General features: G+C 43.6%; 1 protein-coding gene across 1 annotated transcript in view; it reads right to left on the minus strand.

Moving 5' to 3' along the window:
• The window catches only part of PRTFDC1 (phosphoribosyl transferase domain containing 1), a 105,173-nt gene extending 81,842 nt beyond the window's left edge, over nt 1-23,331 (minus strand). Inside the window, exons 1-3 of the mRNA XM_068987624.1 lie at nt 23,275-23,331; nt 14,010-14,116; nt 6,767-6,950 (exon numbers count right to left, since the gene is read on the minus strand). Of these exons, the coding sequence (XP_068843725.1) occupies nt 6,767-6,950; nt 14,010-14,116; nt 23,275-23,322 (339 nt within the window). The 5' untranslated portion in view covers nt 23,323-23,331. The remainder of the gene's footprint in view (nt 1-6,766; nt 6,951-14,009; nt 14,117-23,274) is intronic.
• Between the last annotated feature and the right edge of the window lie 2,791 nt (nt 23,332-26,122).

Raw genomic sequence — 26,122 nt, forward strand, 5'->3', positions numbered from 1 at the left:
AAAAATTTATTATTATATTCACCTAGTATTATTAGATGTTTGTAGCAAGAGAATTTTCAAGTTGCTTATTCCATAAAACTGCCACAATTAAATTTATTATTTGGGTTGTTAACTATTTGAATGTATTACTTTGAGAAAAACAAAATATTTTTTTAATGTGTAATGTAATGGTGTAACACAAATAAGTGCTCACATAATGCAGTGTTATCTTTGGGTTATTAGATCAGCTGAAAAATCAGGGCCCTCAAATAAATAAATTCTTTTGAGAAATAATTGAAATTAGATTCTTTGCTAAATAAAATAAACACTGAATACTCTCACAAGTTTTGTTGATCTTTTAAGTCAAACTACAAAGTATAACCTCCTGTGGGCACATGGAATGTAATACATGCTATAAGTTCTCTCTGTCATGCAACTTCTGAATTTTCTCAAGTAATGTCACCATTTCCTAAAGGCAAATTATTGCATAATGATAATAATAACTGTATATATGAACTTAATGTTTGTCTTATATATTTTTTAGCAGAAAAATACAACTAACTCCTTTAATAAATGTTAGCAAACATATCAATACCTCACGAAACAGTAAAATTTTGTGGAAAATGTGATATGTTGCAAAGGGCACAAGCTTGAGAGATAGATGGTCTGGCCTCTGGTGCTTTCTCTACTATTTACTGGCTGTGTGACCTTATATGAATGAGTTAATTAAACTTTCTGAGCCTCTTTTTCTTCACCAGTTTAAAAAAATAAAAAAGCTGAGAGATACTTGGCAGAGTTACAGTCAGGATTAAATGAGATTAAATTAATTAATCTAGCGAGAGCTAAGTGAGAACTACTGAACAGAGGGACAGAAGGGAAAACGAAAGAAGGGAAGGAGGAAGGAAACCTTGAAACGTTAAGGAATCTAGGCTGCCAGCGCCTCTCACTTCATTTAAAAACCAGGAGTCTGTGGGCCATGCTCTCCAATAAATTAGCCTAAGGCTAATTTCTAAGTAATCTTCGTCTAGATGGGTATCGTTCCGCAAATTCATTTCATGTCTCATGGGAAGTGTAATACAACACAAAGACAAGTCAAATTGCCTTGGGACGTCTGACCCATCCATACCCTAGGCAGGTCCCTTAGTAAACTTACGTGGAGGGCGTAAAACAACTGGGTCCCCTCCTAGTAAAAGAGCCCCTTGAGTGACCTCCGAATGCCAATGGCTGTGACAAGGAGACACAGCTTCTCAGTAAACGGAACTTGCAACGTTTTCCTCAGGCAAATAAAAGAATCACAGAGTAGAAGCATAGGAGGGAGTAAACCTACGGGATGCTTTCGCCCAGCACCCGCAACAGCCCACAGAGTCCTGACTGCCCCCAGGAGCTTCTGCAGCAATGAAAAGAATACCTCAGCGGCCGCTGTTTCTGCCAAGATGAGTCGGCTTGGAGGTATGCGGGAGCCCCAGACACCCTCAGAGGAAAATGAGTTAGTCCTGTTTCCCTTCCTTGGTGGTGTTATTAGCTTGGGATTTTAATGGTTCTCTGTCCTCAGGACTGTGGAAAGAGTTCGAGTGTGTAAAGGGGTGGTCAGCTCAAGACTAATCTGAAGGCACTGAATCCACCTCCGGATGAGGACAGCTTACATGCTGTGAGCAGAGAAAGCTGGGCTGTTTGCCTGAGATCCTGGTCTATGAGTATGGTTTTCTATCCATTTCTGAGAGGGTATTTAATCAGGGGCAAAGCTTGCTCTGAGTGAGCAGGCAGGCTTTTATGTGAGGTGATCGATCAGCAGATGATCTGCGTCACCTTGGTGATGGACAAGAGGAAGGACATTTTGTAAGAAGGGAAGAGGAGAGATGCCACAGTTATGCTTGGTTGCTACATGATTTAAAGGTGGGACAAACACTAAAATGTGTGTGTAAGGACCGATGCTGGCGATAAACATTTAAAGTCTATTCTCGCTTCCTCCTTCATCAGAACCCTGGGTAGGAGCCTCCACAGCCTGATCCCCAGGAGAAATAATGTTGATTTGAATATATCTGTTCATTGCTTTAAAAAAAATTTTTTTTTTGGCTGTGCCACACAGCATGTGGGATCTTAGTTCCCTGAAAAGGGATCAAACCTGCACCCTCTACATTATAATCGAGAAGTCTTAACCACTGGACCAGCAGGGAAGTCCAAAAATATCTGTTTAGATGCAGCAAAAATGATCACAATATTCCTGGAGCTATATACATACAAATGTTTGTTCAGAACTAGTAACAAACAAACAGGATACATTATAAGAAGTGTTAGAACGTGTGCCTCTAGGTTAAAACACTGATAAAATAGAGGATGTTTAGAGAAATGGATGGTGAAAAGCAGTAACACTGTTTAATCTGACATGGATCATAAAAGTTTCAGCAAGATTGACCATATTCTGGACCATAAAACAAGACTTAAAAAATGTAAAAGAAGTGAAGTCATACAAAGTACTCTTTCTGCAACAGAATTAAACTAGAAATCATGCAGAGCTATCTCTGGAAAATCCCCAAATATTTGGAAATTAAGCAGCAAGAAATAATCCATGAATGAAAAAGGAAGTCACAAAGGAAATTTGAAAATAGTTTGAGTTGAATGAAAATGAAAACAATACAACAAAAATTTGAGGATGTAACAGTTAATATCACATGACTGATAACAAGGTAAGAAGATTTTCTTTCACTATTTCTATTCAGAATTGTATAGGAAGTCCTAGCCAGTGCAGTAAAGCAATAAAATGAAATAAATACACAAGTTAGAAAGAAAGAAGGAAAACCATTATCTTCATAGAAAAACCCCAAAGCATCTACAGAAGAGCTATTTAAACTAATGAGAGTTTTGAAAAGTCAAGTGTTCAATACACAAAATTTCTATGTACCTGCAACAGACAATTAGAAATTGAAATTCAAGGAAAAGTTTACCATATATAATAGTGAAACCAAGGGCAGTCATCAGTTGGATCCCTTAAACTATAACTTGCTCCATAAATAACATCCTGTAACTGCCTTTCCTGACTAAGCGCTCTTTAATTGTTTTGAAAATTGCACACCCTCCAAGGTCCACATCGCTTAGACAATATATCACTAGACTCCTTTCAGCAGCCCCTACAGATAACACATCTGATACATGGATTGCTACAGTACAGCTGTTCTTTCAGGGGCAGAGAGTTAGTCTTATCCAAGTCAAACCAGTCAAGATCCCCGACCCTTAAACTAGTCTAGTGGAAAGATCTAATGGATGACCTTTTGACATCATAGGACCCAAACCCCCACTCTCAGATCACCCTAACACACAATTCTCTGAGCATGCATCCCAGAAGGAACATGTAACTCCAACACTCCTGTACAGGACATCAATTACAGGTTATTCTGTAGACATCAACAACATGATTTTTAAACTTACATAGAAAGATAAACTTTCATAAACAGCTATGAAAAAGAACAAAGTTGAAGGACACATACTCTCTGACTTCCAGACTTCTGTGCAGACATAGTAATCAAAACAGTGTGATACTGACCAAAGAATAAGCATAGAGATGAGCTGAACTGAATAGAGTGCTCAGAAATAGACCCACGAATATACAGTGAACTGATTTTCAATAAACGATCAGAGGCAATTTGATGGAAAAGAATAGTTTTTTCATCAAATGATCTTGGAAATATTGGACATTCACGTGCAAAAAGAAAAAAAAAGAAATATTGATCTGTACCACTTTAATAAATTAATGGCAACCCACTCCAGTATTCTTGCCTGGAGAATCCCATGGACAGAGGAGCCTGGCTGGCCATGGTCCATGGGGTCGCAGAGAGTCGGACACGACTAAAGTGACTAGGCACGCATGCACAACATGAATTATACACCTAGATACACCTAGAAATCTAAAACTAGGAAAGTTCTCAAAGAAAACAGAGGCTAAATCTTCATGACCTTGAATTAAGCAAAGATTACTCATATACACAAAGATTTAAGCAAAGATTGCTTACAGACACAAAAATTATGATCTACAAAAGAAAAAATGATAAAGTAGAGTTTATAAAAATGTTTAAATTATACCCTTTGGGAAAAAAAGCACTCTAATGAAAACAAAAATAACAACCCACTGAAAGGAAAATACACTCAAAAACATATTAATAAAGGATTGGTAACAAAAATATATAAGAAACTTAAAATTCAATAATAAGAAACAACCCAATTTTTAAATGAGCAAGATATGTGAATAAACATTTCATCAAAGAAACTGTATAAACAACAAAAAAGCAAATAAAAGGATGCTCAACATCATTATTCACTGGGGAAATGCAAATTAAAACCACAGCGAGATACTATTGGTTATCTGGATGGGTAAAACAAAAAAAGGAAAAAATAAAGAAATACTGACAATACCAAGTGTTGCCAAAAGTGTAGAGCAACTGGAACTCTCATATAGTCCTGGTGGGTGAGCAAAATTATTCAATCACTTTGGAAAATAGTTTGGTAATTTCTTATAAATACTCCCCATATAACCTAGCAATCTCAAGACAAATTTGCTCGAGAGAAACAAAGACATAAGTACATACAAAAACCTGCATGTGAATATTTTGTTGTGCTGCTGCTAAGCTATGTCTGGCTCTTTGTGATCCCCGTAGACTGCAGGATGCCAGGCTCCCCTGTCCTTCACCGTCTCCCAGAGTTTGCTCAAACTCATGTCCATTGAGTCAGGGATGCCATCTAACCATCTCATCTTCTGCCACCCCCCCTTAGTAGCTTTATTCATAATCACCCCAGAAAGGAAACAAACCAAATATCCTTCAGCTGATGAATGATTTTAAAACTGGCATATCCATACAATGAAATCCTACTTGACAATAAGAAATGCATTATTGGGACATATAACAATGTTGATGAATTTCAAATGAGAGATGCTAAGCTTTACAGATTTACTAAGGCCACATAGTATCTGATTACATTATATGACATTCTAAAAAGAGCAGAACTCCATGGAAAGAAACTGTATCAGCGGTTGCCAGAGCTTGGGGGTTGGGGAAAGGATTAACTACCAAGGGACACAAGGACAATTTTTGTGATAAGGGCTGTTCTGTGTCTTGACTGTGGTGATTTACATGACTATGCATTTGTTAAAACTCATAGAACACCAAAGTGACAGAGGTAAATTCTATTGCATGTAAATTAGGCTCAAATAAACCTGACTTTAATTTTTTTTAAGATTTTAGAAGATTTTACAATAAGGATCAGAGTCAAGTAAGTGGGGAAAAAAAATCTTGTAAAAAGGAAGTACAGCTACTTAAACTAGGATGAGAGACAAAGAGAGAAAAGATTTTCAAGAGATGAAATGAATAAATTAGAGTTAAGATGGCCACACACACCACACACACACACACACCCCAAAACAAAACCAAAACACAATTTTATCCTGACCTGAGAGGTCATCAGGAAAATACAGAGTATCTTAAGCAATGAAAAATTTACTAGATGCTTGAAAGCTGAAGCAACTGAGTCAAAGAAAGAGAATGGTAGGGTAGGCAGAATTTTAAGATGCCCTCCCATCCCTGTCCCCATGCACACACCCTTTGTGTATAATTTCCTCCACTTACCTGTTGGCGAGACTTGTAAATATGATGGAATTTACTCTCATGATTAGGTGATTAGTCAACTGACTTTGAGTTCATCAGAAAGAGTTTATCCTGGGTAGACCTGACCTAATCAGGGGAGTCCTTTAGAAAGGAGCAGGGCCCCACTGGAGGGAGCAGTTCTCCTGCCCTGCAATGAACAGCCTATGCTGTTGTCCACGAGGCAGGGACCCCAGGGCAGCCTCTCAGAGCTGACAGTGAATCCAGTCTAGAGTCAGCAGGGAATCAGGGGTTGAAATCTGCTAATGATCAGTGATCTTGGAGAAGGACCCCAAATCCTAGAAGTGATCAAAGCCCCACCTAACACCTTGTTTTCGGTCTGGAAAGATTCTGAGCAGAGAACTTCTGACCTAGAGAAACTGTAGGACGATAAACATGTGTTGGTTTAAGTCACTAAGTTTGTGGTTATTTTGTCCCAAAGCAATGAAAACACAATTCAAAGCTAGTGATTTGGGCTTCCCTGGTGGCTCAGATGGTAAAGAATCTTCCTGCAATGCAGGAGACCCGGGTTCGATCCTCGGGTCGCTAATATTCCCTGGAGAAGGGAATGGCAACCCACCCTAGTATTCTTGCCTGGGAAATCCCAAGGACAGAGGGGCTTGGCGGACAACAGTCATCAGGTCACGAAAACCCAGCACAGACTGGTAGGAGCCTTCTGTTGGAGATTCGCTGGTCTTCTGTCTCACTGCTCTTGATAATTCATTGTCCCTACAGGTTTTAGTTCTTCATATCTGGGCCCTGACTGCGGTCACCCAAGTACTAATGCTGGGGGGACGCCCTCATACAGATCTCCAGGCCCAAGAGCGATATCCAGAGCAGATATATCTGTATTCACTGGACTTCCTTAATACTCTTTCTCCTCACATTTATTCATGAGACTAGGCGCCAGGAAATAACCACTCAACTTTATAGCCATAAAAGAAAGCATGAATCATGCCTGAAGTTTCTATCTCTATATGAGCAATAGATAGGAGGGTCTCCCTGCCCCACCAAGAACATTATTAGAATGACAGGTTGTAGTATCTTGCAAATTAAAATAAAATACATCCTTCATTTTCATCACATTATTAGTTCTCTGCTTTTATAACACTGTTCATTCTAAACATCATATAATGAAAATGGAGTAAATCATAACTTACCCTATAACTTTTTAGTCGGATGAAATCAACCTTCATAGAGACACATCTATCAGAGTTTCTACTGATGTTCTTTAGGTGTTCTACCAGATCTGCACAGAACTTGTAGCCTCCTTTGAGTACACACAGGACCATAATGTCACAGTATCCTATGTCTTTCATAATATCCTTAGCCAGCCGTTCAATTCTGAAAGAAGGGATTAAAAGACACTTAATTTCTGAGCATATTTGTTCCTTTCAAAAAAAAAAAAAAAAACCTGTATGATGTACTCTACATATTTGATTATGCAGGAGAAAAGTGGAAAAGGTCTTGGGAGACCAAAGCCTCCAGATAAAGAAGCTTTGTTAATGTCGGACAAAGAGAGAGTGTTCAAAACATATTTCTGATAACCATATCATCAGTGGTACATTTTTTTCTCCTCTGTGTCACAAAAAAAATGATTAAGGTGTAAAACATGATGTCAAAGATCATGAAGGCAACTATTTGATCACTACAGAGCCTGGTTGTTAGCTTTAACAAGGCTATGATGGTATGTGGTGATATTATACTCACTTTAAAGCAAAGAAAGAGGAAATGGAGAATGACTCACCCACCTGACCACGTTAGACAAGACTAGAGGAAAAGTCAAGTCCGTAGTTACTATCAAAAGAATAATATTTGTCTTTTATTTACTGAAGATAGCATGTTACCTATGTGAAAGGTGCCCCAGACAATCTCAATGGACACCATTTCCACGGATCACAGTCTGAATGGTGTCTCCTGAAGTTCTTCAACCTGGGCTGACACCCAACACCTAATCTGGAAGTGTCATTGTATTTTCTCTCATTGTTTCAGATCTGTAAGTCCATGGTCCATATATGCATACAACACTAAAATCTTGAATGCAGGCATGTTCTAAGGCACATATTTTTAAAAAAAATTCCCACTGCCACTTCAAACTGAATTAGATTTAAAACAAATGAACTGGGACTTCCGTGGTGGTTGACTGCCTAAGACTCCACACTCTTTTGTAGGGGCCCAGGTTTGATCCCTGGTCAGGGAACTAGATCCCACTCACAGAACTAAGTTTGCATACAGCAACTAAAGATTCTGTGTGCTGCAACTAAGACCCAGAGCTGCTGCTGCTGCTGCTGCTGAGTCACTTCAGTCGTGTCCGACTCTGTGCGACCTCACAGACGGCAGCCCACCAGGCACCACCGTCCCTGGGATTCTCCAGGCAAGAACACTGGAGTGGGTTGCCATTTCCTTCTCCAATGCATGAAAGTCTAAAGTGAAAGTGAAGTTGCTCAGTCGTACCCGACTCTTAGTGACCCCATGGACTGCAGCCTACCAGACTCCTCCATCCATGGGATTTTCCAGGCGAGAGTACTGGAGTGGGGTGCCCAGCCAGGCAGGTCTTAAAGAAATAAAACAGATGAACTGAATGATATGAAAAAATATTATATCACATATGTTCTATATATAATATATACTTTTACAATATACTTTTATATGCTTTTATATGGGTATATATACATCCACATGGGCTTCCCAGGTAGCACAGTGATAAAGAATCTGCTAATGCAGGGGACATAAGAGATGCAGGTTCAATCCCTGGGTCAGAAAGATCCCTTGGAGGAAGCCATGGCAACCCACTCCAGTATTCTTGCCTGGAGAATCCCCTGGAGAGAGGAGCCTGGCAGGCTACAGTCCATGGGGTCTCACAGAGTCAGACACGACTGAAGTGACTTACCATGCATATACACACACACGTGATATGACAACCGTGGCTTCTCAAAAATATGATCAGGGAAACATTAACGTCAGCATGCCAAATACTCTATAATAAAGGGACATTTGTTTCTGGCATGATGGAGTGAGGAGGTCAACACATCCTCTTCACAAAAAGCAAGTAGAGAGCTGAATGAAACTGTCAAAACCAACCCTTTCAGCCCTCTGGAGACCCACCAAAGGTGTGCCCCAAACTGAGACCATTTATTCATGAAACTACTGAACACCAGGTAGAAACAGAAAAGGTCTGTGGCATCCTTGTCTGAGAATGCTCCCATTCTCCCTGCCCCCCAATCAGCTCTAATGTTTTACCAGGTAGTTCAACTGGGGTCGGGGGGGCACTGCTCACCTGGTAAGGAGCACAGCCAGCTAACATGGCCATCGTGGTAGCAAGTGAACAGGGAGGGCCAGGGGCCTCACTATCTTGAAGTTGCAGTCCTGTTTGAGCAGCTAACTGGCAGACCAGACATGGATTTGATAGGGAGTTCCAAGAGGTTACATTCATGGGAGGGGACCATGACAAACTTCACATATCCCAAGCTGACCAGAAGCTAAGGAAGCTATGCGTATGCACAGCAGAGACTAGTGTGGGCCCAAGCCACCCACACATCCCTGAATGGTAGAGCCTGTAAGCCTGTGCAGAAGACACACAAGAAAGCTTTGTGAAAAGTAAAAATCCAGGGAAGACTTGGAAAAGGCTGGAAAGAATTGGGAGACTGGGGTTGACATATATACACTGTTGATACTATGTATAAAATAGATAACTAATGAGAACCTACTATATAACTCAGGGAGCTCTACTCAGTGCTCTGTGTGACCTAAATGGGAAGGAAATCCAAAAGAGAAGAGACACACACACACACACAGCCGATCCCCTTTATTCTACAGTAGAAACTAATACAACATTGCAAAGCAACTATACTCCAATAAAAATTAATTAAAAAAGAAAAAAAAAGCCTGGCAATATGAATGTGTTCGCCAGGCCTCCACACACCTTCATCAGCAGAGGGTGGAAGCCTTACTATCTCGAGGTGTTTGAGAACAATCTCTAATCAATATTAGGCCGAAGACAGGCTATTCAGACACAGGTGTGAACCCCAGTGAGCAAAACTTAAAAGGAAAAACAAGAAAAATAGATTGCACATCATCAACAGCTATGCACCGCTGGGGAGACAGTCTTCACAGACTGGTGGACAAAAAAGGAAACAAACAACAAGAGCAGTGAGTCATAAATAGTTACAAATACAGTAGGGATTAAACCAAGAATATCAATCATGACTTTAAATGAGAATGGTCTAAAAACAGGCTTCCCGAGTGGTGCTAGTGGTAAAGAACCTGCCTGCCAATGCAGGAGATATAAGAGATACAGGTTTGATATATGTGTCAGGAACATCTCCTAGAGGAGGGCATGGCAACCCACTCCAGTATTCTTGCCTGGAGAATCCCCACGGACAGAGCAGCCTGGCTGGCTATAGTCCATAGGTCACAAAGAGTCAGACACAACTGAAGTGACTTAGCATGCACAGCACGCACACATGGTCTAAAAACATCAATTAAAGGCAGAGACTGTCAGAGGGGATCAAAAAATACCCGAAGGTATGTTGTCCACAAGAAATTCATCTTAAACACAAAGATCCAGATAAAAGACCCAGATGAAACAGATGGAGAAAGATGCACCATGCAAACATATCAACAGAAACCTGGAAAAGCTACATCAATTTCAGACAAAGCAGACTTCAGAGCAAGGAAATTGTCAGGAATAAAGAGTGACATTACTGTAATAAAAAGAGGTCAGTTCTCCAGGAAAACCTAACAGTCCTTCATGTGTCTGCACCTAGCAACAGACTGTCAAAAAGCTGACAGAACTAGAAGTAGATGAATCCACTAATGTAGTTGGAAACTTCAATATCCCTCTCTTAGTACATGACAGATCCAACAAGGCAGAAAACCAGTACGGATATAAAGGAACAATACCACATAACAGCTGGCCCTGGTTGACATTTACAGAATACTTCACCCAATGTTCTCCTTAAAGTATATCAATAATGAAAAGACAAGCCATATACTAGTGGGAAATATTTGCAAACCATATGTCTGATAAAGGGCTGTGTCCAGAATATATAAAGAACTCTTACAACTCATTTAGAAGACAAACAACCCAACTGCAAAATTGGCAAAAAAACTTAAATAGGCACCTCTCCAAAGAAGATGTATGAACAGCTAGAAAGTACACTAATCATTAGGAAAATTTGAAATCACAATGAAACACTTTTATATATCCATGTTTTTGTTTTGTTGTCTTAGCCACTAGGTCATGTCCAACTCTTTGTGACCCCATGGACTGTAGCCCACCAGGCTCCTCTGTCCGTGGGATTTCCCAGGCAAGAATACTGGAGTGGGTTGCCATTTCCTTCTCCAGGAGATCTTTTCAATTCAGGAATCAAACCTCTGTTTCTTGCATTGGCAGGCAGATTCTTTATCACTGAGCCTGGGAAGGCCTAGAATGGCTAGAGTTAAAAGGACAAACAATATGAAATGTCGGCAAGTATGTGGAGAAACTAGGGAGAAGAGCATGGCAACCCACTCCAGTATTCTTGCCTGGAGAATTCCATGGACAGAGGAGCCTGGTGGGCTACAGTCCATGGGGTTACAAAGAGTCGGACACGACTGAGCAATTGAAACAACAACAACAACAACGTGGAGAAACTGGAACCTTCAAACGTTGCTGATGGGAATGAAAAATGGTGTTAGCCATCTGGAAAGTAATTGGCAGTTTCTTACACTTACCATAAAACTCAGAATTCCTCTCCAAAAACCCATCCAAGAGAAAGGAAAAGACGTGTCCACACAAAGACTTACATGCAAATGTTCCTGGAAGCATTATTCGCAGTAGCCCAAAACAAGAAATCTAAGTGTCCATCAATCGATGAATCGATGATCAGATTTTGATTTAATTTATATTTAAAGCTCAGAAGACACAAGTTTATAGAGAAAGAAATTAGATTAGTGATTGCCTGATAGTGTGGGTAGGAGCAGAGATTGACAACAAACTTTTGACTGACAACAAAATATTGTAAACCGGTGCTGGTAGTTGTTGCCTAGCCATAAACATGTACTAAAAATCACTGAGTCATTTACCTACAATGGGTGAGTTTTGTTGTATGTAAATTATATCTCAATAAATTCATTTTAAAGGTGGGGATGGGCATTCTTGAGGCCCCACCCCAGACCCCTGAATCAGAATTTCTTGACATAAAGCTTCCAGTAGAGGCAACTGGTAACCTTGCCAGGATTCAATCCTGTACTAGATCAGGATGCAATTAACTTAAGTCATAAATTAATTTTCAGATGAGAAAAGCCAGAATTTGTTTAAACCAGGGGGTTCCCAAACTCATGCAAAGACAAAGCACTTCTGAGAACTATTAAGAAGTGAATCGAGTACAAGGATGCCCACTGCACAAGAGAAGTTGGCTTAACTATCAAAGTCAAACATATTTCTTCCCCATCCCTCCCCTTTCCTTTGCAAGAATCTGTATCCTTTTTTTTTTTTTTTGGTAGGAGAAATCCAGTAGACTGATTCTTAGGAAGCTGAATATATTTTATAAAATTTACCCGTTTTTCAAAATTAGGTATTTTTATTGTTTTCTAACCTTCCACCATATTTTATGTGTAATGCATTCATCATAATGGCTGAGGTTGGACTAAACAAAATATTGAGTTAATGCAGCCCCTGAATCAAATTAATTTGGGAGAAATTTCTTTCCAAGCATGTGCATAAAAAAATGGATAAATATTCTATTCAGTAACGGAGACCACTTTTCCCCTACCATATCAATAACAGGAGTTTTGCATTCATATTTGTCTACATTTGGAAAAGGAAAAATTTATTGAACAGCTGTTTTCCTTGGTGCCACACAGTGAGTATCACTGGGCTTAGAAACCTGTCTCCCAATCTTGTAAAACAGAATAGTAGCAAGTATCAGGTGCTCTCTAATGAAATGACTCAGGAATCTGCATCTTTAATATGAATTGCCAACTGGGAGGTTTGACAAGTTGGGAGATGCCAAAATTTTCACATTTATTTCTTCTCAGAACCTTTTTTCCCTCTAAGGATCAAAACTTGCACTCCGTGGAAGGTCACCTGAGGCTGTGGGAAATCCCAAACTAGATCTTGTTTTAATAATATTTTATAGTTTGAGAGAACACGCAATATGCAGATCTTAAGCAACGGGAAACCTTAGAATTTGAGTGAAAGAATGACATTTCCTTTTGCTTACAGACAGGCACTGATGGTGAGATAACATCCTGGGAATAGTGACCAGTCAGTGCTTTTCAAACTTTCCTTTGGCTGAGGATCTATTTCATAAGTTAAATTTTAACTCAGAAGAAAGTCACAGTTTAAGAAAATAGAGGCAGAAGTACAAAGGCTTAAGGAAAAGGGGAGAGTGGGAGCCCCAAGTCTCAGCTTGCCCTTGTTTCTCAGAGCTTCTCGCACCCTGATTTCTGAGTGTCAAATACAGGAAGCTCGCTTTTCATATAAATGTGAAGGTTTACGTGTTTGATCTTGTGCTAGAAATCAAAAGTCCACGGAAAGGCAGGAGTCGGGGCATTAAGGCAGCTTTGTTGAAGGGATAAGACCTACAAGTGCTAACGCCTGTGGTAGGCTGAATTGGAAGAGGCTCTTACCCATTCCAGCATTCTCACCTGGAGAATTCCATGGACAGAGGAGCCTGGCAGGTGGCTACAGTCCATAGGGTCACAAAGAGTCAGACACAACTGAGTGACTAACTTCCTATTACTTTCTTTTCTCTGAAAACCAAGAAACAAATGAGGGTGACTTAGGGCCTTAGAAGAGGAGCGTCAAGTGGCTAGGAAGGAGCCAGAGGACACCTGTGTCAAGGGGTTCAAAAGAACGAGGAACAGGAGTGGAGAAACAGTTCCGTGCTGCTATTTTTAAGCTGGACATGATTTTATTTCCAAAACATTACCGCTGAAAACATCATTGTTCACAGACTGGCCAACCTGTGAGACGGGACTTATTCGAGATAAATGCAAATTGCAGGAAAAGCCAGGGTTTCCGGGGTATGGCCTGTGAAGGCAAATGAAGGTAAAGGTCACCTCTTAACTCTCCCTGGTGAGAGTCTGTGAAAAATGTGAGACAAATGCTTTCCCGGCCCTCATTTTTATCAGTCTGTATAGGACATGGTTATTTTGAGGCTATCTATCTTTTGTATGTACAGCCGTTCCTATCTTACTATCTATAGTCATTACTATTTTTTGCATGTACAGCCTTCTTACTCTTTCCCCTGAACAAATATCCAAGGAAATCACAGATTTACTTTACTCCAATTTTTCTGTCCTATAAACATTCTATCCACCACTGTATAGAAGAGATTCCCAACAGGTTCCCTGAGCATATTGTCTGATTCACACAAGAGAGGACTAGAGAAAATGGACTCAGCCAAGAGCGCTCACCTGTCCACAATGATGCCATGAGGGATGAGCACGTATTCCAAGTCTCCATAGTAGTGCTGTGGGTACGTGAATAAGCTCAGATCATACCCTGGCCAGTCATCCATAATCTGCAAACCAATTGATTTTGGTTACAATATTTTTCATTGGAAATTTATTTTAAAAAACATAAACAAACAAGAGCACGCTTTGTAAAAACGAAGACCATTGAAAACAAGAGAATAGGTCTGACGATCCATGTGGCATTAAACTGTCTTCCGCCAACCCAGGAGAAGCCAGGTGGAACAAGCTAGTTTGTTTCCTGATGAAGGACCTACTGAAGTGAACAGGGAACGCCATTCCTGACTTCTGGCGTCACAAGAGAAAATCCCGACCTACAGCTAACCTGACAGCACTGTAAGAGTGCACAAACGTGAAGATACAATGCATATTTACACTGTAAATATTATCATGAATATAAGCAACATTATTTTTGTAATTACAGGCATACCTCATTTTACTGGGCTTTGCAGATAGTATTTTTTTTTTTTTTGCAAATTGAAGGTTTATGGCAACCTTGCATTGTCAGAGGATGCTTAGCACTTTTAGCAATAAAGCATTTTTAAATTAAGGTATGTACATTTTTTTTAGACACAATGGTATTGCACACTTAATTGACCACAGTATACAGTAAACCTAACTTTTATATGTACTGGAAAACCGAAATAGTAATAATTTGTGACTTGCATTATTGAGATATTTGCTTTAATTTGGTGGTCTGGAACTGAACCCACACTGTCTCTGAGGTCTGGCCACTGACACAGACAGCATCACTCCACATTATTATCATATATTATTATATATACTAACAAGTCTACACATTGCAATCACCTCACCTGCCTAGGAAAGGTTACCTACTAAAAGTACATGTCTCCTGGGGTTATCGCGCACCCAAACTTCTGAGTGGTTGGGTCATTTTCGTAAAGACTTCAAAAGGATGTGCTGTGGTGGGAACATCAGTCAGTCCTGTTGGGAACCGATTGCTCCAGAAAACTGTTGTATTCAGATAGTGGACAGACTGCTAGCAAGCCTCCCTCTTGCTTAGGACTGGATGTGCAAGTCTGCTGGTTAAGATAATAAAGAGGCGGGAGAGAAAATGCCAGTGAAGACCATGTTCCCTTTACTTTCAGATCATCCAGAAAGGCACTCAAGCTAAACCGTAGCTGAACTGCAGTCTCCAGTTTTCTGCTTACTCCCACACACCTCCATCAGATTTCTCCATGCAGCTGTACGCTTTCAAGGTCTCTCCTAATGCAGACCTATCCTAATTTCCCAGTCCAATTCCCCATTCCTTGTCCTGTTCTCCAATTGGTCAAATCAAGATCCTCCAGTTCTGTGTTCTGTTCATCTGTTGTCTCTCACCTACACCCTCTCCCTGTCTAATCCACTCCCCCACCCGTATCCCAAACTCCACATCATCCGCAGAAACTCAGGACAGGCCCCAGTAATGGCCGGCTGTTCCCACCTCTGTGTGATCTTGTCGCCCAAACTCCTTGTGTCCCTCAGAGCTCTCTGCTCCTTGAGAAGACTCCTGTCTTCCTGCCTCTGGCTCCCTCATCTCATCTGTTTCCTATCGCTTTAAAACCCATCTGTACTTCATCAAACGCTGGGATACCCCCCTGCTTTTCCCCTGCCTCCTCACCCGGAACTCAAAACCAGTTCTCTTGCGCCCAGGTCTTGGAAGGGCCACAAAGGGTCCAGACTCCACCGACTCCCATCCTGGTTCCAGGCTCTGGAATGCTGGCCAGATCAAACCCATCGCAGATGAATCCCTTCCCTCTCAGTGAAGGGCAACTCTTCTCAGCTGCAGAGGTTAAAGCCGCAGAGTTGTAACTGACCCCTTTCTATCATCCCCCTCTTGCAAGCCAGCAGCGAATCCTATCATCAGCTCCTTCAGAATCTAACCAGGACCACCTCTCAGCAGGCTTCCCAGGTGACACTAGAAGTAAAGAATCCGCCTGCCAACGCAGGAGACATAAAAGACGGGTTGGACCCCTGGGTCGCGAAGATTCCCTTGGAGGAGGGCATGGCAACTCACTCCAGTATTCTTGCCTGGAGAATCCCATGGACAGAAGAGCCTGGTGGGCTACAGTCCATGGGGTCGCAAAGAGTCGGACACGACTGAAGTGACTTAGCACGCACACACACCTCTCAGCATCTCCACTGCCCCACTTCCAGTCCCTGCCACCACTATGTCTTCCAGGACCATTGCCATGGCTACCAATTTTGCCTCCCTGCTTCCACTGTGTCAGCTCCTCGCCCATCCTCCACCCCCACGTGGCAGCTGGAGTCCTCCTTTGAAAAATGTACCTCGTGTACATCATTGCAGGCTTCTGCTCAGATTTTTTCAAGGGCTTCTCATTTCACTAAGAGTACGACTGGAGTTGCCACCATGGCCTGCGGGGGCGGGGCCTCTGACTCATCCCTGGAGCTGTCTACCCCTGTCCTGCTTCAGCCACCATTCGCCTTCCTGATGCTTGAATGTCCCAAGCATCTTCTGCCCCAAGAGCTTTACACTTGCTTTTCTTTTGCCTACAACGCTCATCGCCTGGAAGCCCACATGGCTTACCCTTTACTTCCTTCAAGGCTCCACTCAAACATCACCTCCACAGCGAGGCCTTCTGGACACTTATGTAAAAACACACCCCTTCCTTGCCATGCATCTTTGTACCTCTCTTACTCAGCCTCACTGTCCTTCACAGCATGTATTTCCACCAGGTGTGACATGTGTACATGTGCTTGTGTGTTTTATCTCCTCGCACTGGAATGTTAGCTCCTTCTGGTACAGACTTTGTCTGTCTCATGCATTGTTGAAATTCCAGCGTTCAGAACACTGACCCGGAATATCGCAGGTGCTCAAAAATGCTGAGTGAATAAATGACAGTCTCCACCCACGTACTACCCAACCCTCAGTCTATCTCCTCATGATAAAGAGCACCACTGTTCATGGCTCTGGAAATTCCTACCTGACCAAGGGCAGACGGGTGGTCAAACAATGTGTCATCTGTGTATTTTCAGAGTGTCACACCGGCTCTGCCTTGACCAGCAAATCGGCTTGGGGCACAATTCAATCTGTTTACAAAGCAACGCCGGTTTCCACCCTGAGACCTCCTAGGGCCAGCTGTTCACTTTCAACACCACTGGTCAGTGCCTGGAACCACCAGCTGAACACAAGGAGCTTCCAGAAGACTCACTGGCAGGCCATGATAGAGACCAGAAGAGATGCCTGAGCAGCACCCGGCCCCAGGAAGATCACCCAGGGACACAGCACCTTCTGGCTCCCCTGCCAGAACACACACACCACCTCCTGGAGCCCTTATAGTGGGGCAGCACGAACTGGGGGTTATTCCTCCCACTGTGAAATCCTGTGGTAGCCCCTGCCTAGCTGAATCTGAGACCACTCTCTAGTTCATGTTCTGGGCACAGCTCTGACCTTACTACGGATGTGAACAAAATTCTATCTGAGACTCGTTTCCCCCTCCTTTAAATAGAACACAATAAAAACTCAAAGACAGGGTTGTTTTGAGGATAAAAAGAACAGATAATGTACTTAGATTCCTAGTACATTTCCATTTATGATAAATGCTTAATAAATGATGCCTCCCAAAAAGAAAAGAATGATAAAATGACAAATAAAACAAACCTATAGAGACTTTCCTAGTGGTCTGGTGGTTAAGACTCCGTGCTCCCAATGCAGGGAGCGCAGGTTCAATCCCTAGGTAGGGGACTAGATCCCACATGCTGCAACTAAGACCCGGTGCAGCCAAATAAAAAACAACAATCAAACCTACAGACAAAAACTGTACTGGAAATCTGTAGCTCAAAGGCAGCATGGAGTAACAGTAAAGAGCATGGATCAGAAGCCTAACACACTTGGGGGTGCATTTACTAGCCATGGGACCTCAGGCGTTAACCTCTCTGGGTTGGGGTTTTCCTCTATAAAACAGTCAATGCCTACCTCACATGGCTAGCTTGAGGATTAAATAAGACAGATCATGGATATATAACTCTTACATCAGTATCTGGTCTACACTGTCGCTGAAGTCGCTCAGTCGTGTCTGACTCTTGGCAACCCCATGGACGGCAGCCTACCAGTTTCCACCATCCATGGGATTTTCCAGGCAAGAATACTGGAGTGGGTTGCCATTTCCTTCTCCAGGAGATCTTCCCAACCCAGGGATTGAACCCGGGTCTCCCACATGGCCCTGCAAGAAATGCTAACCAGTAAGACATACTGAAACATCAATAGTTTACTTTAAAATTATGTTTTAATTAACTTTAAAAAGTACCTCAAACCTCTTTGCTAAAGTCTTATGTTAAAGCTGTAAATTTAAAAGTAGAAGAAACGTGTTTCTCTAAACACTATTCTATAAGCCAAACCAGTCTATTTCCAAATGAGTCTGAAATAGTTCATTTTCACTGTCGAGATAAAAGACAAAGAGATGAGGGAACCACTGGTTTATCCTTAAAAGTGCATGCAAAATTGCACTGTAAATGTGTCCCAGACCTGAGGGAACAGAGGCTGTTGGGAACTGCAGATAATTATGTTATTCATCTGCTTTTTGAAAAATCAAAACAAGAAGTCTTTAAATAGTTTCAGTATCACAGATAATACGCTCTAAGTTTTTTCAGAACAATGCTTTCTCTGTTCAAAGACCCAAAATACGGCCAAGCTGGGGAAGTGACAAACACATTCACCAAGCCATTTTACATCACATCCAAGCCTCTGAACTCCCTCGGACCCTCTGTTCCCCATTTGAAGATATACTAAAGACCTTCTTTCTAAGTCATTAAATCTTAATTTTTTGCTTAGAATATTTCCTGCTTTATTTTTCAAGTCGGCTGCCTTGGGGATAAAAACAGTTTGGAAACACATACAAAAGGCTAGGCTCCTCTCTGCTGCTAAGTAAGCCCCAGACCACGGGCCCCACTCGCTCCTTCAGGCAATGACCACGGCGACCACCAATTTCAGGTTCACATCGACACATCCGCCGCAGGAGAGGAAGGGAGTCTCTGCTTCCAGGAACCCCAGACAAGAACAGGAGTTGGCCCAGCTGGGGTCACTAGTCCAGGCCCAGAACCAGGGAGGGAGGCGCACTGCAACGAACGCCTCAGAGCCACATGTTGAGAAACTGAGTCCAAACAGAGCCTGAAAAGAAGGGCCCTGGAGATCTGCCACCAGGAGAACGCAGGGGGACCCACACAGGCCAAATGACACCTTGTGTCCTGCATGCCTTCCTCTTCCATGGGAAGGTTCTACACCCTGAAGGTGAAACTCATCACCCCTAGGAAAGTTGTGATTCCGATGGATTTTCTGATTCCCGCCACGTTTCCATGGATGGATGGGGAGGGAGATGACAGAAGCACAATTATTTTAGATTTTCCTCTTCTCCTTATTTTCCTACCAAACTCACATGTGTAGGTACTAACTATGGTTCTTCTGATAATGGTTCTGTAAAAGCAAAACATATCTATAAACCTGGAGCCGAACGGGCAGACAGGTAAAGATCTTTTCTCTCCCTGAGAAGTAACAAAGATACACCAGCGGAGGAGTGGGGTGAGGGATAGTGGGGGAACCCTGGTGACCAGCTATTCTAAGCAGAGTATCTGAACCCAGGGCCACATCTCTGGTTTGGCCATCCCATGTACTGTTAACAATCTAATGTCCCATCTCCCCAATTCAACTGAAAGCCATCTGCACCCAAGAGCCAGTTTCCATCTCTTCATTTTCCCTTCTCTTGCACAAACTGTACTCATTTTAGGCTTAAGTCATCTAGGCCCCTTGCCATCTTCATCACCAAGTTTCTACCAACTCAGAGTTCTCTTCACCACCTCATTTCTGGATACTCCAATACACACCCCGATGATCATTCTAGCTACTCCATCTTGAGGCAACATCACCCACCTTAGCTCAAATGACTTTGCCTTCCCTCCACCTTGGCCACAGCACATCCGCCACAGCAGCCCCAGCTCTGAACAAACCTTTTGGCCAACCCAATGTTATTACCTATCCCTTTTCCCACAGGTACTGAAATTTCCCTTTGGCTTTTTGCAATCCCTTCTAGAGAGGCTCTCTACTTTTCCAGTATACCGTTCCTCCTGAGCTTTCTTTATCCTCCTGACCCTTGATGCCATTAGCTCACCTTGAATTCACTCTGAATTTGTGCCTGCCCATAGCCAACTTGATGTGAATCTAATTATCCCAAGCTCTACTGGAAAGAATGACACGCGTGCAGGGAGTATCTCCACAATACCTTATTTCTAACCTTGGTGAACCCTCACACTGCCTTCCTTTATCTTTCACCAAATTACCTTGTTTTTAAGAGGGCTTCTTTTAACACTGATAGATGGGCTATTCACTGTTCCACCATTTGCTTTTTAGACTTTAAAATCTACCTTTCCAACTAGTCACAATGACTGGCCTCATCCCTTATTAAGAGTATCTATTACTAAATAATAGTACTTACTGTATTTAACCATTCTACTGATGACATAGTTGTTTAAAAGACTCTCACTACTGCTGGCTTCATAACTGGCTTTGCCATCTTGATGCTACCTGCTCTTTCTGCAGCATGTGACCCTCCTGCTCAATCTTAACACCCACCCCCCCCCCCCGGAACATGCGTGTGCGCTCAGTCATGTCCAGTGCTTTGTGATCCTTTGGACTGTAGTCTGCCAGGCTCCTCTGTCCATGGGATTCTCCAGGCAAGGATACTGGAATGGGTTGCCAGCTCCTTCTTCAGGGAATCTTCCTGACCCAGGGATCGAACCTGGGTCTCCCACATTGCAGGCAGATTCTTTACTATCTGAGCCACGAGGGAAGCCCCTGCTTTTGCCCCCTCACCACCATAAAACTCTGTTCCTTAGGCACCGACCACCCTATCTGCTCTCTCCTACTGTCTTACTCATTCTTGGTCTCCTTATCTGGCTTCTCCCACTAAGTCTCTTACATCCAGGGATTTTCAGGTTTCTACCCTTAACAACAGTTTTATTTCCCCACCTTGTTCGCCAGGTATCCCCATCCACTGTGAAGTGAAAGTCACTCAGTCGTGTCTGACTCTTTGCAATGCCATGGACTATACAGTCCATGGAATTTTCCAAGCCAGATACTGGAATGGGTAGCCTTTCCCTTCTCCAGGGGAATCTTCCCAACCCAGGGATCAAACCCAGGTCTCCCGCATTGCGGGTGGATTCTTTACCAGCTGAGCCACAAGGGAAGCCCAAGAATACTGGAGTGGGTAGCCTATACCTTCTCCAGTGGATCTTCCCGACCCAGGAATCCAACCAGGATCTCCTGCATTGCAGGCAGATTTTTTTTTTTTACCAACTGAGCTACCAAGGAAGCCCACGGATAAGCATCAGATATTTCTGTTTGCTGATGACTTCCAATCTATCCAGTCACCCTCCTGAATTCCAAACAGGAATTTCAAACTGCCTCTTGTGTATCCTGACCCATAGGCTTTATAGGCATTAGAGACTCAACTTGCCCAGAACTGAACTGAATGACTTCCTCTTTTCACACCTTTTCACGTCAAATCTAGGCCTGACCATCCTCTGCATGGCAAGTGGAGTGATCGTTTTTTCAAAAAGCATAAACTGGATGTTACGATTCCTTCTCAGAATATAACGATTTCCTTGCCCTTGGCAGGTGCTGTCTTGGAGAATAAGTCCCCTACAGTATACCAACTGTTCTACTGGACTACTGTACTCTTCAAGGTACTGTACTATAAGATTTAAAATGTTTTATTTTTTGTTAATATATAATTTGTGAAAAATATTATAAACGTTATAGTACAATACTATACAACCAATTATGTTAGTTGGGTACCTAGGCTAACTGTTGGACTTACAGACCAATTGGACTTGTGAACACACTCTCTGAATGGAACTTGTTCGTATGTAGGGGACTTGCTACAGGTACCCTTCTTCAATCTCCAGCCTCCCCCTCAGCCTTCCACTCTTGGCTTAGATGTCACTCAGGGGGCCAACCTGACCATCTGAGCTAAATCAGCAGCCCCAGTCCTCCTCCAATCACTATCTCAAGACTCTCTTTTCTCTTCCCTGCACATATCACTGTCTGTGAGCATATTCTTCGTGTAGGTGCTTTCACACTGCTTGCCTGTGATCCTCTCTAGAATGTAAGGTCCACGAACACAGGGGTCTGTCCGGTTTTCCCAGAGACTAGAACACTGCCTGGAACCCAGCAGTGGAATAAACAGGAGCCCAGTGAACAAATAAATGAACTCCTTTAAGACTAACAGGCTTGCTGTGAAATTAACCCTGGGCAACAGAGTTCAACCCGAACAGATCAGTTACAATGAGATGTTTCCTAATGCAACCCTCCCACTCCTGCAGGCCTCAATCACAGACAGGATTATCTGTACAGTACAGGCTGATTTCTGAACAAAGAATCTTAAAGTAGGAAGTTGGCCCCACCCACCCACCACCCTCGCCACAGTTTCACTTTAAACCTGACACGTTGAAACCACCACCTTCCAAGGAAGCCAGCAGCCGTATGGCAAGACCAGATTTGATTCCAGGATACTGATCTTTGGGTACCCACCGGGCGATGGCTGACTTTGTGGGGTTCCCAGGGATAAAGAGGATTTGGTCTGCGACCCCAACCTCCCAACACCTTCTGATACTCCATACACATGCTCTCGAGTTCGCTCAGCGGGTCCTTTTGCAGACACGGATGCTCTCTCGAGGGGAGCTCATGCAGAGGCCCCACAGTAAGAGCCCTGGTCGGCGTTTCAAATCTAAAACTTTATGTCCTACTGCCCTGGCCAACTCTCGGTATCCTTTTTGAAAACACGTGAAGCCCGCGCTGGGGGAGTCAGGAGGGAGCACGTAAGCACGGAGGCCCGTAAGAGCCACCCGCGGGGGTCCTCGCACCACCCCCCGCCCCGCCCCGGCGCCCAGGGGTGACTCCTGGTTGCCAGCGGGAGTGGGACCCGGAACCACGCGGGCTCAACCCCGGGAGTAGCGCATGGCTGTCGGGGGGCGGTGGGGACACCGAGGACCCGGAGGAAGGGTTGTTAATCGCGGGGTCAGACGGGGGAGGGGCAGAATGGAAGCGACCCGCTGGGAGGGAAGAACAAAGCCGTGGCCAGCTCGCTCCCGAATGCATTTCGGGCGTTTAATCTAAAAAGGAGGTGGGGGAGGGGGTGCCAACGAAGGAGGGGCGGGGAGCGCGCGCCTCGGCCCCGAAATCGGAGTTTGCATTTACCACGACGCCTCGCCCGTAGTCTGGCGCCTCCTCACGGTTCCCGGCCATGTTTCTCCGGGGAAAGCGGGAAGGAAAAGAGCGAGAGGGGAGGGTGAGGGGCCGGGAGAGGGTGGGTGGGGGTGAGAGGGGGGACCGCTCCGCCCCTGGCCGCAGGGCGGCAGAGCCGCTGCGCACCCAGGACCCCAGGCCTGGCGGGACTCCAGCGCTTCGGCCCGCGCCCGCATCTCGGGCGGGTCCTGGGCGCGGGCGGGGCGGGGAAGGGCCCGGGGCGTCGGTGGGGGCGGGGAGGGGGGAGGGGGTCGGGACGCAGCTGCCGCGAGGCCGTCTCCACCTGAGCGCGGGTCCCCTGCGGCCACCGCCCGTCTGCGAGCTCGGGGACCCGGGGGACCCAGGCTGCACGCAGCTCGCCCAGGCTGCAACAGAAGCCGTGCCCAGGTCCCCCGCCTCCCTAAGTCTGTCGTCCCCGCTTTCAGGCTAACAAGGTCCTGGAATCCTGCCTGCTGACTTCTGGGTGCTCTTGACCGCAAGTAAATCCGCCAAAGAGCCTGCGGTATGGGATGTTCTCGAAGTGCGGCTGTGGACCAAACTATGATGTGTTTTTAAAACCCTCTAACTGCCCAGTTGGAAAGAGCTGTGCGGTGGTTTACCCTTGAACCAAACCCGCGGTTACAGGATCTGGACTTGGAAAGAAGGCCCTTCCTTTATTGATTTCAGGGCGGGGGTGAAAAAAGAGTTTTTTATACGTCATCCACTTCATCACTTTTTAAAGAACGTGTGGTCAGAGTTTAATTGTTTCGGGTTGCAGCTTAAAGCCATAGCTCTTCTCAGATTCACGAGCCTTCTTTTATGAATCTTTTGTTAATTCAACCCCTGATCTCAGCTTTCCCCCTTACAGGGTCCTGGTTCTTTGTCCCTTCCTCCAGGGCCCGGCTCTCCCTTTAAATGTATTCACTGCCCTCTTCTCTGCCATCTCGCTTCATCCTTTGCAGCCGGCTCTGGTCTGAAGCCCCGAGCTGGACTCAGGCCTCTCCGAAAGACTATTTTGTTCATCTTCAAGTTCTGGCGCAAAGCAGGGAAGGACTGCTGATTTTGCTTGGTTTGAGGGGAAAATAGTTATCAATCCGTGAATGTCGCTCCGGGTGGGGAAAATATTAGTCATTACGACATGGCCCGACTCAGCCCTGTGTGCCTTCAGTCTCTTGTGTGTCTACAGCCAGCACGTGCGTCGCTGAGATTAGGCGCTGCCCTGGGGGCTCTGGGGATGGGCAGGGGAAAGGCGGCGGGGAGGCTCCTGTTAACCAGCGCTTAGGTGCTTCTTGCACAGATAAACGTGTCAGACGTCCTTGTTTGGGGCAATTTTTATAGTCTGACCCACCTCTTTTCTCAAAGGTGAGGCACCACCTTCTATTTTCATTGTCGAAGAGCAAGCCCAGGAAGCATCTTCACAACCAAAGTCACTAAAATTTCCAGGAACTGAAGGTGATCATCAGACTGGAGTGTCCAGAAGACTCTGGTGGGAAGCCAGCCACCCCACGTCGGGGCAGGTTACCGTGTAGAAGCTGTGTGCTCAGATTCAGACACCTGAACTGCTGAGACACTCAGAGGTGGGAATGCAGTGGTTTACCTTAAGGAATCCCACTGTTACTGTGGCAAAGTCAGGTTTACCCGTGGGTACATGGGTCTTGGGGACAAGAAACTTCAGTATCAGTTACAGATGTAGCTGCTCTAAAGAAATAAAAAAGCGACTACTGTGTGCTCAGCCCAGGCACTGTGAAAGATGTAAAGGAAATGGCAGATAAATCTTTCCTTAAAAGGGCCATTAATTTAAATGGAAAATCCAGTAGGTTCACAATGAAAAAAAAAATCACTTACTTGAATGATCACAGAATCTCAAGAAGATCCTGTAGAGACCCACAGGACATCCTGTGAAGAATATGGAATGTGCACAAATGGCTTTTTAAAATTGAATTCATTTTATTTATTACCTTTGTATATTTTGATAACATTTTGGGTGATCTATTTATGCTTCTCTGCTTTGGACTGCATTAATGTAATACAGTATACATTTGACATCACAAATCGCATGTGCAGGAACCAATACCCAAGAATAACATCATCCACCCTGACTTTATTCTTAATCCTGATATGAGGACCAAGAGGCAAAAATTCTTTTTAAATCTCAGATTTGTTATGCATCTACTGCAATGGCTTTGGACGACGGTTCTGATTTTTTTAGTAATGATCCATATGAAGTTAGATAATGAGGCTAAGCCAATTACGTCCAACAGTATCCCTCAATTTTCTCATCAGTAAGAAGGACAATACTGCATATGAAGTTTGTTTTTGTTTTTTGTTTTTTTTGCTCTGCTGGCTGTGAAGATGAGATTAACGTGAGGTGACACGCTAGAGAATCCTTTGAAAAATGCTGTAAAACTGTAAGGTGTTACTTTGAGATGCTGTGACAGTGTGTGACCAATTGTTTATAATGTTATCTGATGGGATAATGATACAGTAATTGCCTTTTTAAGATGGGTGTAGGGTGACCAATCAGGGACAGTTATCATCTAGGGACAAGGTGGAACTGGTATGAGAGTGGATACAGTAAAAAAAAATGAAAATTATTAAAATAATGGAATTTTTCACACACAAAAATGGTATTTTAGCTCAGATTGTCCATTTTCTGATACTCCTTTGAAGAAGCTAAAAGGATAAAGACTACGTCTTTGCAAAGTTAATAACCAGTAAATATACTTGCATTTTTCAGTCCTTCTCTTGATCCACTTTTTAGTTGGAGGTTCCTGCATTTTCAATTCCGAAATTGTCTAGTATCACTACCATGGTGAAAATG

The sequence above is a fragment of the Capricornis sumatraensis genome, chromosome 15 (assembly GCF_032405125.1).
Source record: "Capricornis sumatraensis isolate serow.1 chromosome 15, serow.2, whole genome shotgun sequence".
Classification (NCBI taxonomy): domain Eukaryota; kingdom Metazoa; phylum Chordata; class Mammalia; order Artiodactyla; family Bovidae; genus Capricornis; species Capricornis sumatraensis.